A 12,351-nucleotide genomic window follows, 5' to 3' on the forward strand; every position below is an offset into this window, starting at 1 on the left:
TGAGTGGAACAGAGGAGGACAAACACAACCCAAGTTAAAGTAAGCTTTGGTCCTAGCTGCAGTGATGGCACATGCCTTTAGTTCCAGCACTCAGGAGACAGAGGCAGGCAGAACTCTGAGTTCAAGGCCAGCCTAGTCTACAGAGTAAGTTTTAGGATAGCCATGGCTACACAGAGAAACCCTGAAGAGAGAGAGAGAGAGAGAGAGAGAGAGAGAGAGAGAGAGAGAGAGAGAGGTATGTCTAACCTGCAGCTACATGCCCAACATAAGAATCATAAACTTACATAAAACATACTTTTGTGATTTTTTTTGTTGTTGTTGCTCTGCAGTACTGCAGGTTTCCCCCACCCACCCACCTCCCAGACAGGGTTTCTGTGTAACTTTGGAGACTGTCTTGGAATTTGCTCAGTAGACCAGGCTAGTCTCAAACTCACAGAGATCCGCCTGTCTCTGCATCCTGAGTGCTGGTATTAAAGGTGTGTGCCACCAATGCCCCTTTTGTGATATTTTTGTAATTGATGACAGTTCTCAAACATGAAATCTGTAGGAGACAGCAATATATCAAAAAGACAAAATATTGTACATGCCTACATCTATTAATGTTATGGCTCCACCCAGGGTCATAAATACAATTCTGGTCACATCCTATGAACCAGTGATTAGTCCCACAATTTCAGGTCTTGGTTTTGCAAGCTCATCGTTAAGGATCCATCCCAAATAACTTCCAAGCCTACTAATATCCAATTAGTTATCTAATAGCCCTGTGCATCTTGTCATCTTAGTGTGTGTGAATGAAGTACAAGGTGCCTTCATGACCAGCCCAAAGTGAGAACTCTAGATCCTAAACCACTCACAAGTTCTCTGGTTGATTCCACCCATATGTGCCATCACAGCTTGATCTAGGGGGAAGCAGGCTTGTAGCATAAAGCCATGCGGGCAGGATGCTGGAAGCTGCCTGGTCTAGACCTCCCAATGCCACCCTGTTCCTCCTCCTCCTTGTCTTGTTTTACTGCTTGCCATCCCTTCACTGTGATGAGCCATAGATGGGAGTTGACTGCATGTCCTTCCTCCAGTGAGAGTTTTCCACAGTTGATCCAAAGCAGTTTACATCTCAGAGGGAGTAAGAGTTTATTCTGAGCCAAATCTGAGGGATCACTGTCTCATGGGTTCAGGTTTCCTTGCATAACATTCCAATGTGGAAGTGAAATAAGGTCATACTCATGAATTTGGAGAAATACAATTCTTCCATCCAGACAGTATAGCCTACAACTTGTTCATCCATCATCTGGTGGCCAATTGGACTGACCCTAGTCCTTGATGGTTGGATTCAGACTGCCATGGACACACATGCACGAGTTTTCAGTTCTGTGAGGTACACTGAGCCAGGATGCCAGGCCATGTGGTAACTCTGGCTCCGCTTTCAGAGGAACCTCACCACTTGCTTTTGAAATCTAAATTTGCATAACAGCTTTATGCTAAAAATAGATGTGTATTCTTAGACACAGAGACTCTAGGAGCATACAGAGATTGATATCAGCTGGGGAGGAAGACAAACACAGATATATCCCTGGTGGTGGTCAAACTGATACAGAGGTGAGAGCCAGCAAATTCCTAGTAAGCCCTGGAGCAGCTCACGAAGCTGCCAGAGTTTGGGCAAATTCTATGGCTCTTCCTTGTAACAAAAAAAAAAAAAAAAAAAAAAAAAAAAGGGTTCATTCTCATTTCTTTGATCTTCCCTGCAGATGGGTTGGGGTGACCTGGGTGTGTATGGAGAGCCTTCCAGAGAGACCCCAAATTTGGACAGGATGGCTGTAGAAGGGATGCTTTTCCCAAACTTCTATTCTGCCAACCCTTTGTGCTCACCATGTAAGTTGCTGCTGCCCTCCGCCACGCATCCTGTTAGCCAGCAGAGTCTGCCACATCTGCCCCTGTAACCCTAATCTAGGTAGATAAGCCTTTTCCCAGGTGTCAGGAAGGCTGCAGGTGGAGTGAGGGATTTTGTTACTGGTCATTCTGGCCCCTGACTCTGAACCCTCTGGCCACCATAAGTTTGGAGCTAAGGTCCCTTTAAGGGCAATAGCCTGCCAGATAGCTAACTATTGTATCTTCCTTCCAGAAGGCAGGGATCACTCTAACCCAGGGGAGGGCTGTTGTCTGTCTCCTAGAACTACCACATTGCCCTCAAAGTATTATCTGTACTTCCTGGTCACAGGACATGGGTGTTGTGGAGAGGCAGTAAGGCCATGTCCTCTTCCCAAGGAATGTCACTCCTACTACACTGGTGTGCACAGAAGTTCTGACCTTAAGGAGGAACAGTAGATGGGGTGAGGGGTCACTAGGAGGCCCACCATATGGGCCTACAGTCTGGTAGCTATCCCATAGTCTCAAGACTGAGCATAGGAACAGAGTAGCAGACCCTGCTATATAAACCTCTATCCATCAGCAGGCCATTTGGGCCATCTCCCAGTGCCCAACTTCTGCAATACAGAAGCTAGAGGGGATTGAAACACAACTGTTCAGTGTCAACCTGGTGCATTTGTAACAGACTCATCCCAGGAACTGTGCACATGGGAGGCACTACAGAGCTGGCTGAGGGTCCTACTAGATTTGTGTCATAGTGTCTGTTTTTATCCTTTTATGTAGCCAGGGCAGCCTTGCTCACAGGACGGCTGCCCATCCGCAATGGCTTCTACACATCCAACGGGCATGCAAGGAATGGTATGCTCCCCCACCAACTCCCACCCTCATGGCCCTGCAGTCTAGATTAGGGAACACTGGTGTCCTTGGCCTTAGTGTGAGAGATTTGGGGCCTAGAAGGACAAATAAAGGCAACCTAAGGCAGAATTGAGTACCACAGTGCAGACCTCATGTCACAAGCTTCCTCCCTCCCTGAACTAGCCTAGTAAGAAACAAGCTGGGGCTGAGGCACCTCAGGTACAACACACAGCATCCTCCCACCATCCTTGACCTGCTCCTGGGTTACCACCTGGCATGGCTCCTATTCAACTGGGAAAGCCATGAAATTTCAGGTCAGAATAGGGATTGTTCTAGAAATAAACTCAAGAGCTTGGGTGGGTTCTATAAGGATAGGACCCTAATGAGATGGGATTTCAAGTGGCCTTGAAGAAAAGGAATATGGGAAGAACCAGGATCACAGCCTATAGGGAACATCAGAGTGTCAAATGACAAACCAGGCTGAAGAGGTAAGAGACGTGGGGACAAGGGACATCATTACACCATCCCCCACCATGTTGATACTAACTTGAAGAGTACCTGGGAATATCATGGGAAGTGTCCCTACCCTGACCACAGTTCTGCCTGTCCATCTGGGTGGAGCAGTGTGTGTATCCATTACAGAGATGTGATATTTCTAATGCAGTATTGTTTTTCCAGCTTATACACCCCAGGAGATCATGGGTGGCATCCCTAACTCAGAGCACCTCCTGCCCAAGCTCCTGAAGAAGGCAGGCTATACCAACAAGATTGTGGGCAAATGGTAAGTCCTAGACCTACCTCTGGGCAGGTCTTTCCAAATGAGAATAGGAGGAATAGAAACTAGATTTCAGATCCATTTAGATTTTATAAGGGAATTTTTTGTTTTCTGAGGCAAGGTCTCACTATGTAGCTCAAACTGATTTTAGTTTCATGATCCATTGCCTCAGCCTTCCACATGCTGACATTATAGTTATGCACATCTATAACCTCTGCAGAGACCTTTAAGAAACATTTGTCACCTTTCAAGCAAAAAATGAAACCTAGCTATAATGGGGTGGGGGTGGTGGCAGAGAAGAGCTGACAGGCATCAGATCCTCCCTCAACTGCACAATCCCCAAGCAGGTGGCAAGGAAGTCCAGGAAAGCATAGCAGAGACAGGCAAGAAAGAGCTGGAGGCCCCACGATAACCAGAGATGCCTGTGTCTTACCTGACACAGGTCTACCAGTTTCTGCCAGGTCTACAGCTTCTTGCTGTCAGGGACTGAAGGAGCCAGAGCTGAACAGGAAGCAAGTTTCCACAGAGCTACTGGTCTTCTGTTAGGAAAGAGGTGTCCAAAAAGAACAGCTCTGTTAGACTCTGAAAGAGCACAATGAGCAGAGGCCAGTGGTGGGACCAGGCTCCCAGAGGCTGGAGGCAGATCTTCAGTTGCTCTTCTATGAGCAGGGTTAGTCCAGTGCTAGCAGCTGTAGGCAGTACTGCCCTGTGTCCTTTATGCAGACCTCAGCACTGGGGGTCTAGATTTCATCTCCCTGACAAAGTCCTGCATGGACAGAGCCTAGACTCCTTCAAGTAGGCCACATAATCTGCCAGCAGCCAAATGTGTGTGAATGAGGCCGGGCCACAAGTCTCAGGAGACCTCTAGGCCATTCTCCAATCCTGCTCACCTGCTGGTTAGTACCAACCATGGCTAGGACCAAGTGCACAGAATTATAGCTGTGTCCAGACATGCTTCTCTTACACAGAGGCTATAGAATACTGGACATGGACTCAAAGGTTCTCCCGTCTGCCCTGAGATGTTCAGAAATGGCAAGTGTCTTGTAATGGGCCTGAGAACTAGTCCAACATAGGGGAAGTAGTACAAGCTGGCTTAAGGATCTGAGATGTCATTGTACCATAGTGGTGCACTGGTCCCTAAAGGGGTGATTATAGACTGAGTATGTGAAGGTCAGAGAACAGCTCTAAAGGTCCACTGTGTGCAGCCATTAGGCAGACTAAGCACTGCAGAGCCAGCCATGCTGTGCCAATCTCCCCTGCAAGTGAGGAAACTGAGTTCTAGACAGGTGTTCTCTGAAGAGCAGGCAGAATAGTTGCTGAGCAGCCAGTTATTCCCAAAGACTTCTCTGCTTCCCCTTAACCCTACCTGTGGAATGGTAACCTTGGATCTACACACTCTGTACCTGGATGAAATGTCAAGGTAGAACCTCCCTGAAGAGAGCCCATCCCAAGAACAGCTGGGAAAAAGGCACTCCACCTCAGGGATGCTGTGTTGAAAGCTTTCTGCAGATGAGTGCGCACAATGCAGATAAACAGATCTGTGTCCTAGGCTGGATGGTAATGGCACACATAGCTTGATCTGGAGTCAGCAGTAGTCTTTGAGAGCTTGTTTGGAGGTTCTAACAGGGGAGCACAGCTACTCACACACCCTCCTCTATTCGGAGAAGGTCATCCTCTTTGACCGAGCATGCACCTTCAGGAGGGATGCACATGGAACAATGAGGGAGGAAGGGGACACCCGCCTAGCCAGCCAGATCAACCCTGGCGATCAATGGGGTGACAGCCAGATCGCCCTCACATCCGTCAGCAGTAGTCTTAACACATGCCCTGAAGAGCAGGTAGGAGCTGGAGGTCCCAGGGAAGACAAGCTCTGCTTCAGGGATAATTCAAAACTGCTGGCCCACTGATGTTTGCAGTTGGAATTGGAATAGTGGCACCTCTCAGCAGCCTTCCTGTGGTTACTAGTAGATGGAGGGAATACAATTAAGTGTCCTTGAAAGTAAAGAAGGAAGGATGTGAGATCATGGGATAATACCTGACATGGGGGGGGGGGAGGCTCACAAAAGGACCCTGCAGCTTTGAGGTAAGGCCCTTTGTCCTGTGAAGCTTTACTCTGTGGACCCCTCTCATCTCTACGTCTCCACATAGCTTGCATACTGCCATATTCTTTCTTGTTCACTCCAATATCTATTCATGCCCTAGGCTCTGAGAATGAGTACTACATCATCTTCCCACCCAGCCACCTTCCTGGTGATTTCCCTTAGCTGGGGTAGTACTCTCACTTTTGTGTTAACAGATGGAGCAGTGAACTACTTGACTAGAAACCCAAAGGAGAAACACAGTCCTTGGAGTGTCCTTGAGTGTAAAGAAAGGCAGGATAAAGCTACTGCAATCTAGAGATAGTTGAAATGGGCATTTGCATCCAGCTGCTTTCAAGGCATTTGGGAGATTCTCTTCATGCACTATCCTTCAGGGTTTCTTTCCAGATCCTGAAGGATCCCTAAACCCTCTTTTGTGTGACAGTGTGCCCAGGTGCCATTGGCTGTGCTGGGACACCCTCGGCTGTGCCTGGAAACTCTTGGCTTTGTCAGGACACTATCTGCTTTGCTGAAATGCCCTTGGATATGCTTAGAGCTCTGAACGATAGCATTGTCTGGGGAGGGCAGATGGGTTCCTGTGCTCCCTCTTGAAGTGAGGTCTTGATTTTTTATATCTTGGTGTGTCTAGACCATGGGGTACTGGAATACTGGCAGGCTGCTTATATGGTTAGCAAATGTGATGGTGACGATTGTTGTTGATCAAAACATTGGAGTGTCCCCAGTGAGGAGGCCTCTGAAGTGTCTTGGTTCCTGTTTCTAGGCATCTAGGTCACAGACCCCAGTTCCACCCCCTGAAACATGGATTTGATGAGTGGTTTGGATCCCCCAACTGTCACTTTGGACCTTACGACAACAAGGTCAAGCCCAACATCCCTGTGTACAGGGACTGGGAGATGGTCGGCAGGTAACATACAGAGTCCATTCCCTTTCCTCCTGTTCCATCCTGCCCTTTGCCTCTAGTGCTTGCCCAGGAACAGGGCTGGTGTTCTTAAACTACCAGCTGGCATCTGGCATCCTATGTGCTGAGAGTGAGAGCTCTGCTTCTTAGGCAGTTTTGTCCAGGACCTCATGAGTCTCACCTAAGGCCATTTCTAACTTTTCCAGCATCATAGATTCCTTTCAGACATGTGACTCAAAGGTCCTCCTGCATCCAAAGTGTATTCATAGCTTGTATTTTGGGAGGGTCTAGGACCCATGTACCCTCTTGGTGAGGTAATTGTCATCTTCACACACTAAGTTGGCCTATTAGCTGCACACAAGAGAGGAGACTGTGGGGCTAAATTGCTGTGAGAGTCACTCCAGGGACTTTCCATTGTCACCACAGAAAGAGGCATACTCGGGAGGGGAGACCACTTGGGTCAGGCCTTACAGAGATGCCTCCAGCTTGTAGCTCTGGTGTCAAGGACCTGACTCATCTTTCTTGAATTTTGATTGCTTAATATTTCTTTTCCTCCCTCCTTTGTTCCTTGGGTGGAAGTTCTTATATCAGGGGACCTAAAGGTTGAGCCAAACATGGCCCTTTTATAAATGAGTGTTTTAGATCTACAGTAGGCTGTTCAAGGGCCCTTGGTGTACTCAGCAACAGAACATCTTCACCTCTCAAAAAGAAGCCTCTGGGAACTAGGAGGATGGCTTAGTCAACAACATGTTGGCTTAACAAACACAAGAACCTTAGTCCAGTCCTTGGTGCTAGTGTAAAAAGCTGGGCAGGATAACATGCCTTTGTAATCCCAGTGCTGGGAAGGCTGAGACAGGAGGATCCCTGGAGCTCACTAACCCACCAGTCTAATTGGTGACTTCAGAGCCAATCAGAGACTCTGGCCCAGCATGGCATTGCACCTCTTTACTCCTAGCACTTGGTACACAAAGGCAGGCAGATCTCTGTGAGTTTGAGGCCAGCCTGGTCTACCTAGGCTAGCCAGAGCTAGCCCGTAAGACCCTGTCCCAAAAAAATTCAATAATAAGATAGATCCATCTCAAAGGAGATTGTCCTCCATCCTCTACATACGTGTGCACCCACTCACTGCATGTACACCTGCACATACATGTGTACCTATACACACACATACACATGCATTTATTTTTAAAGTCTATATCCCCAGCTATACCTTTGGACCTTGTCTCATCTCTACAGCACATGCATCTCATATGCTGAGACCATTAGAGCCTTGTCACCTCAGACAAGATTTTCACTTAAGCGTTGTGCAACTTTTACATGGAACATTCCTGACTTTGCAGTAAAATTGAGGAAGGGATTTTCTTGACTAAATTCTGGTTTTTGGTTTTTGTTTTCAGATTTTATGAAGAATTCCCAATTAACCTGAATACTGGAGAAGCAAACCTTACCCAACTCTACTTACAGGTAAGGCTGAGTGGTCTGGTCAAAACAAGGAGGTAGGCGGAAGCTGGGGAGGCAGGGAGATGAACTGCCCTGAAGCAGAGGAGAATAGAGGCCTTTCCCACAGGAAGCTCTGGACTTCATTCGAACACAACATACAAAGAAGAGCCCTTTCTTCCTCTACTGGGCCATTGACGCCACTCATGCACCAGTTTATGCCTCAAGACCTTTCTTGGGTACCAGCCATCGAGGGCGGTGAGTCATAAGGCCCACTGGGGCCTTCAGTTATGCTCAGTATCACTGGGTGGGTGCTCTGGGCCGTTATGGGAAGTCCAAAGCAGCCAGGATGTTTTTCAGTTGTGAAGATCGCTTAGCATACATGAGGCCATTGAACAATCCCCAGTGCCATAAAGTGATGAAAGGAAAGTTGTGGTGGTTATGTCTGCTTTGTTTGCAATAAACCATTTGAACCTGGGCCAGAACTTTCCTTTGAGAAGCAGCTAGTGGCCCCATTGGTCATCTCTGAAGTGATAAGATTAGTGGTGGGGTCACACTAATGCTCTTGGATGCCTGATAGAATATCATCTTCCCCTTCAGGTATGGTGATGCTGTACGGGAAATAGATGACAGTGTTGGAAAAATCCTGAGCCTTCTGCAAAACTTGGGCATCAGTAAGAACACATTTGTCTTCTTCACATCTGATAACGGTGCAGCCCTCATTTCTGCTCCCAAAGAAGGCAAGTTCTGCTTCCTGTTCTCTGGCCCTAGGTCAGTGACTAGAAGGTGGCTCACAGACCAAAGCCTCCCAGAATAGAGTACCTAGCAGCAAGGTCTTGACCCTGCTGACTCAAGCCTGGTCTGGGTTCCCAGGAATTTGAATGTTCTGAGAGAGAGGAACAGGCAAATGTCAGGGGGAGGAGATGCTATCTCAGGAAGTCCTTACAGCAAGAAGCAGCCTTGGGCTACAAAAGAGTTTGGCAGCCAGGACTTTGGCAAAATACTGGGTGGTGCTAGGGTAGGCTGCTACAGAGGTGGCCGGAAAAGCAACCTCAGTCTTGGGAACTGTCCAATGGGGTAAACCTGGGACAGTCACCCTGGTGCTGCAGGGGCTCAACTATTAATGTGAAGTTCCCTGTCAAGGCTGAGAGCCCAGCGATCTCCTCAGTCTGTACTGCCCTTTGGCAGTTTGGGCTCTGATACCTCAGGTGGCTCAATCAGTCCTACCACCCTATGTCCTGAGGGCTTCCTGGTTCAGGTGAAAAAACCCAGTACAGCCATCATAAACCAAAGAAAAGCTGATTTGGTAATAGAAAAGGCAACAAAGTCTAGCCGGGCTGACCTGGAGGCTTTTAATGCCAACTCTCAGGGATCAGTGGTGCTAGGCAGAGGAAAATGGTATCATTTCTAACAATTACCCCAAGGTCTTGGCAGCTGCTATTGAGAGTGGTAGGTTGGAGGGCAAGGGCCATCCTGCATCTGAGGTAGAAGATGGTAGCCATAAAGAAGATGAAAAAAGTCCCTGGATTCTGTCAAGTCTAGGCTCCAACTTGTTATAAAAAGTGTGAATTACATGCTGGGATACAGCAGACTCTGACAATAACTAGACAAGGCAAAGTGAAACTAGTTATCCTTGCCAGTAACTTCTCAGCTTTGAAGAAATCTGAAATAGAATGCAATGCCCTATTAGCCAAAACTACTGGTGTCCATCACCTTAGTGGCAATAATATTGAATTAGGCACAACATGCAGAAAATACTACAGAGTATGCATGCTGGCTGTCATTCACCCAGGTAAATTCTAATATTATAGAATCATTCCTAAACAGACTAATGAAAAATGAACCAGAAAAGTTTTTCTTGAATAAAACTTGCCAGAACTTGTTTTTAAACTTAAAAACTTAAAATAAAAACCCATATCTAACTTGAAAAGTAGAAATAGAGTGGGTAGGTGGCAGTACACACCTTTAATCCCAGCTCAGGAAGTGGAGGCAGGTGAATCTCTGTGAGTTGAGGCCAACCTGGTCTACAGAGCTAGTTCCAGGACAGCCAGTGATACACAGTAAAAACCTGTCTCAAAAAAATCAAAATTAAAAAAGAGTAGAAATAGAATATGGTCACCTTCAGATCCAAGCCCGGGCATCCTCTCCGTACACAGCTTTCTTGCTGCCTAACATCTCTTCTTCCTGGTATCCACACCTTTCTCTCATCAGTGCTGTTAGCCTAATGAGGGATGACTGGAGCTGCTGCCGTTGAGGCCTCTGATCTGAACTCTGTTCACATTGCTATGTCTGCTGTACACAGAGAAGAAGAAGCAGGGTTCCATGGGAGCTAACAGAGCGCAGTGACAGCCATTCTCACAGATGACAGTCCTGTTTTACTTTTCACTGTGAAAACGCTTTGTTTCTCCCCACTGTGTTTTAGGTTTGAGGTGGTCTCAGCAGCTCATGCTATGGCATCTATCCTTGTGGAACAGGCCCACCCAGCTCCAAGACCCTTGGATTTCTTCCTTGTGTCTAGGATAGAGATGTAAAGTGGCTTTATCCCTACCAGCTTCCTACAGGCTTGTTCAGGGGCTTGTTCAAAATCTAGCTGTGTGCCCTGCCTAGCTGTGTAAAGACCAGAGAGAATCTGAGGTAGGCTGCATTTTTAAGTAGGACTTTCCCCAATACATGATGCCTGTGAATATTAGCATCTGAGAGCTCTGACTTACAAACATCAGTGTCTATGACCTTTAACAGGAACAGGCTTATAACTGTTTTTTGTTTCTAAGCAGTGACTACTAGTAAGCTAGTGATTCCTGGTGAGGCAAGAATTCTCTGTTCCTTCTGGAAAGCTGTGTCCGGAGCGTTTTAGCTGTCTGGGTCAGAGCCACCCAGGTTTCCTGACTTGTGTCTGCAGCCTGACCTCCTCCTCCTGGTCCTTTGTCCCTGTGAGGACCTCAAGACTCAAATGTCCCTAACCAAGGGTTCAGAAGTCAGGATAAGCCACTTGCCAGCCAGAGGTGCTGATTCCCCAGAGGATCTGAGCTCAGAGCTCTTGAGGCTGACAGATGCTGACTCTCACCCCCAGGTGGCAGCAATGGTCCCTTCCTGTGTGGGAAGCAGACTACATTTGAAGGTGGGATGAGGGAACCTGCGATCGCATGGTGGCCGGGGCACATTGCTGCAGGCCAGGTGAGTCAGCATTCCACACTGAAGCTATAGCTCCTGCAAGGTCTCTCAGGGACATTGGTTCCCAGGTGATAAGAGGCTTCTGTAGTCAATTGACTGCTCATGTTCTGTGGCCTTACCATAAGGGACAGCTGCAGCCCTACATGGGACCCTCATATCTTTGTGGCAAAGACCAGAGGTGGGGCCTCAAGGGGGTGAGTATCTTGCCCCAGTCTGGACACCTTCACATCAGGCAGCACCCTTACCCCAAAGCTCTGGCCCCAGGCAGGCCACCCCTTGTCTAAGAATCCACTTTGGAACTTGTAGTCATCACACTGTGCTTGCTCCTGAGATTAGCATTCATATTACTATTCCTCAGCTAACCTCTTTCTCCAATAATTTTGGAGACAGTGTCTCCCTCTGGGTTCCTCAATTCACCCTGCAGTGGTAGCCTCCATATACTTAGGGGTGGACAGAATAGCTGACTCTAACAAATACTGGCTTGCATGGACAGTACAGGCCAGTCTCCTACCAGAAGCCAGATGATACACACCCTTAATTCCACCCTTTTGTGCCTATTGCTGTATGGGACCCTATAGCCACAGAGGCCAGCAATTGCAATGCAGATGTCCCTGGTGGCTTTCACTGTCAGACACAGTCTTTACCCTGTTCTCTAATTGTACACATCCTGGTATCCAGTCATGAGACCTACATTCCTACTCACCATGCTTTGGATAGTCTCTATGTGTCCCAAGGAACAATTGGGACTTACCCTCAGTTTCTAGCTTCTAAACCTAGACCTGCTTGAGCCTCTGCTCCTCACTACCCTTTGCCTAAGGCCTCTTGACATGGGACCTCCAGGTCACACTAATCACCAGAGCCTCGAAAGTTGGTGGATCTCAGTTTGTTGAATAGGCCTGCCTGTCACCAGGCCAGCTCTCTCTGTAGAACAGAGTGCCCATGTCAGTCAACACATGTAGAAGAAACATGGCTACTGGGATACTAATGGACACTCAGACTGTCCCTGACCATCTGACCCTTATGAAATGGGCCTGGCCCACAGCTGTACTTGTGGAAAAGAGGAAACTTCATTTCCTAGTACCATCACTTCCAGCTCTCATGTAGGTGTGAAAGCACTGAGCCAGTTATCATTGCGTGAGGAATAGGAGACATATGAGACCATGAAGTTTTCCTGGGAAGGGACACTTGGCAAGACCTTTGTTCCCCCATGAGGAGCCATATCCAGTCCTAGGTTAAACCCTGCCCCCACCTGGCAC

At 47.7% G+C, this 12,351-nt stretch overlaps 1 protein-coding gene across 11 annotated transcripts in view; it reads left to right on the forward strand.

Moving 5' to 3' along the window:
* Positions 1-12,351, forward strand: part of Galns (galactosamine (N-acetyl)-6-sulfatase) — a 31,941-nt gene that overhangs the window by 3,687 nt on the left and 15,903 nt on the right. For 7 of the 11 annotated variants that reach the window (XR_007835589.1, XR_007835588.1, XR_007835590.1 and 4 more), the window contains exons 2-9: positions 1,743-1,866; positions 2,644-2,718; positions 3,394-3,496; positions 6,350-6,493; positions 7,885-7,951; positions 8,055-8,182; positions 8,525-8,664; positions 10,995-11,098. Coding sequence is in view for 8 of the 11 variants with exons in the window: in XM_051201710.1 (XP_051057667.1) it covers positions 1,743-1,866; positions 2,644-2,718; positions 3,394-3,496; positions 6,350-6,493; positions 7,885-7,951; positions 8,055-8,182; positions 8,525-8,664; positions 10,995-11,098 (885 nt within the window). In the remaining 3 variants the exon portion in view is untranslated. Of the gene's footprint in view, positions 1-1,373; positions 1,594-1,742; positions 1,867-2,643; positions 2,719-3,393; positions 3,497-6,349; positions 6,494-7,884; positions 7,952-8,054; positions 8,183-8,524; positions 8,665-10,994; positions 11,099-12,351 lie in introns of those variants that run through there. The other 4 variants (XM_051201711.1, XM_051201713.1, XM_051201706.1 and 1 more) reach the window with 3 other exon arrangements.

This window comes from Phodopus roborovskii, unplaced genomic scaffold, assembly GCF_943737965.1.
Source record: "Phodopus roborovskii unplaced genomic scaffold, PHOROB, whole genome shotgun sequence".
Taxonomy (NCBI): Eukaryota; Metazoa; Chordata; class Mammalia; order Rodentia; family Cricetidae; genus Phodopus; species Phodopus roborovskii.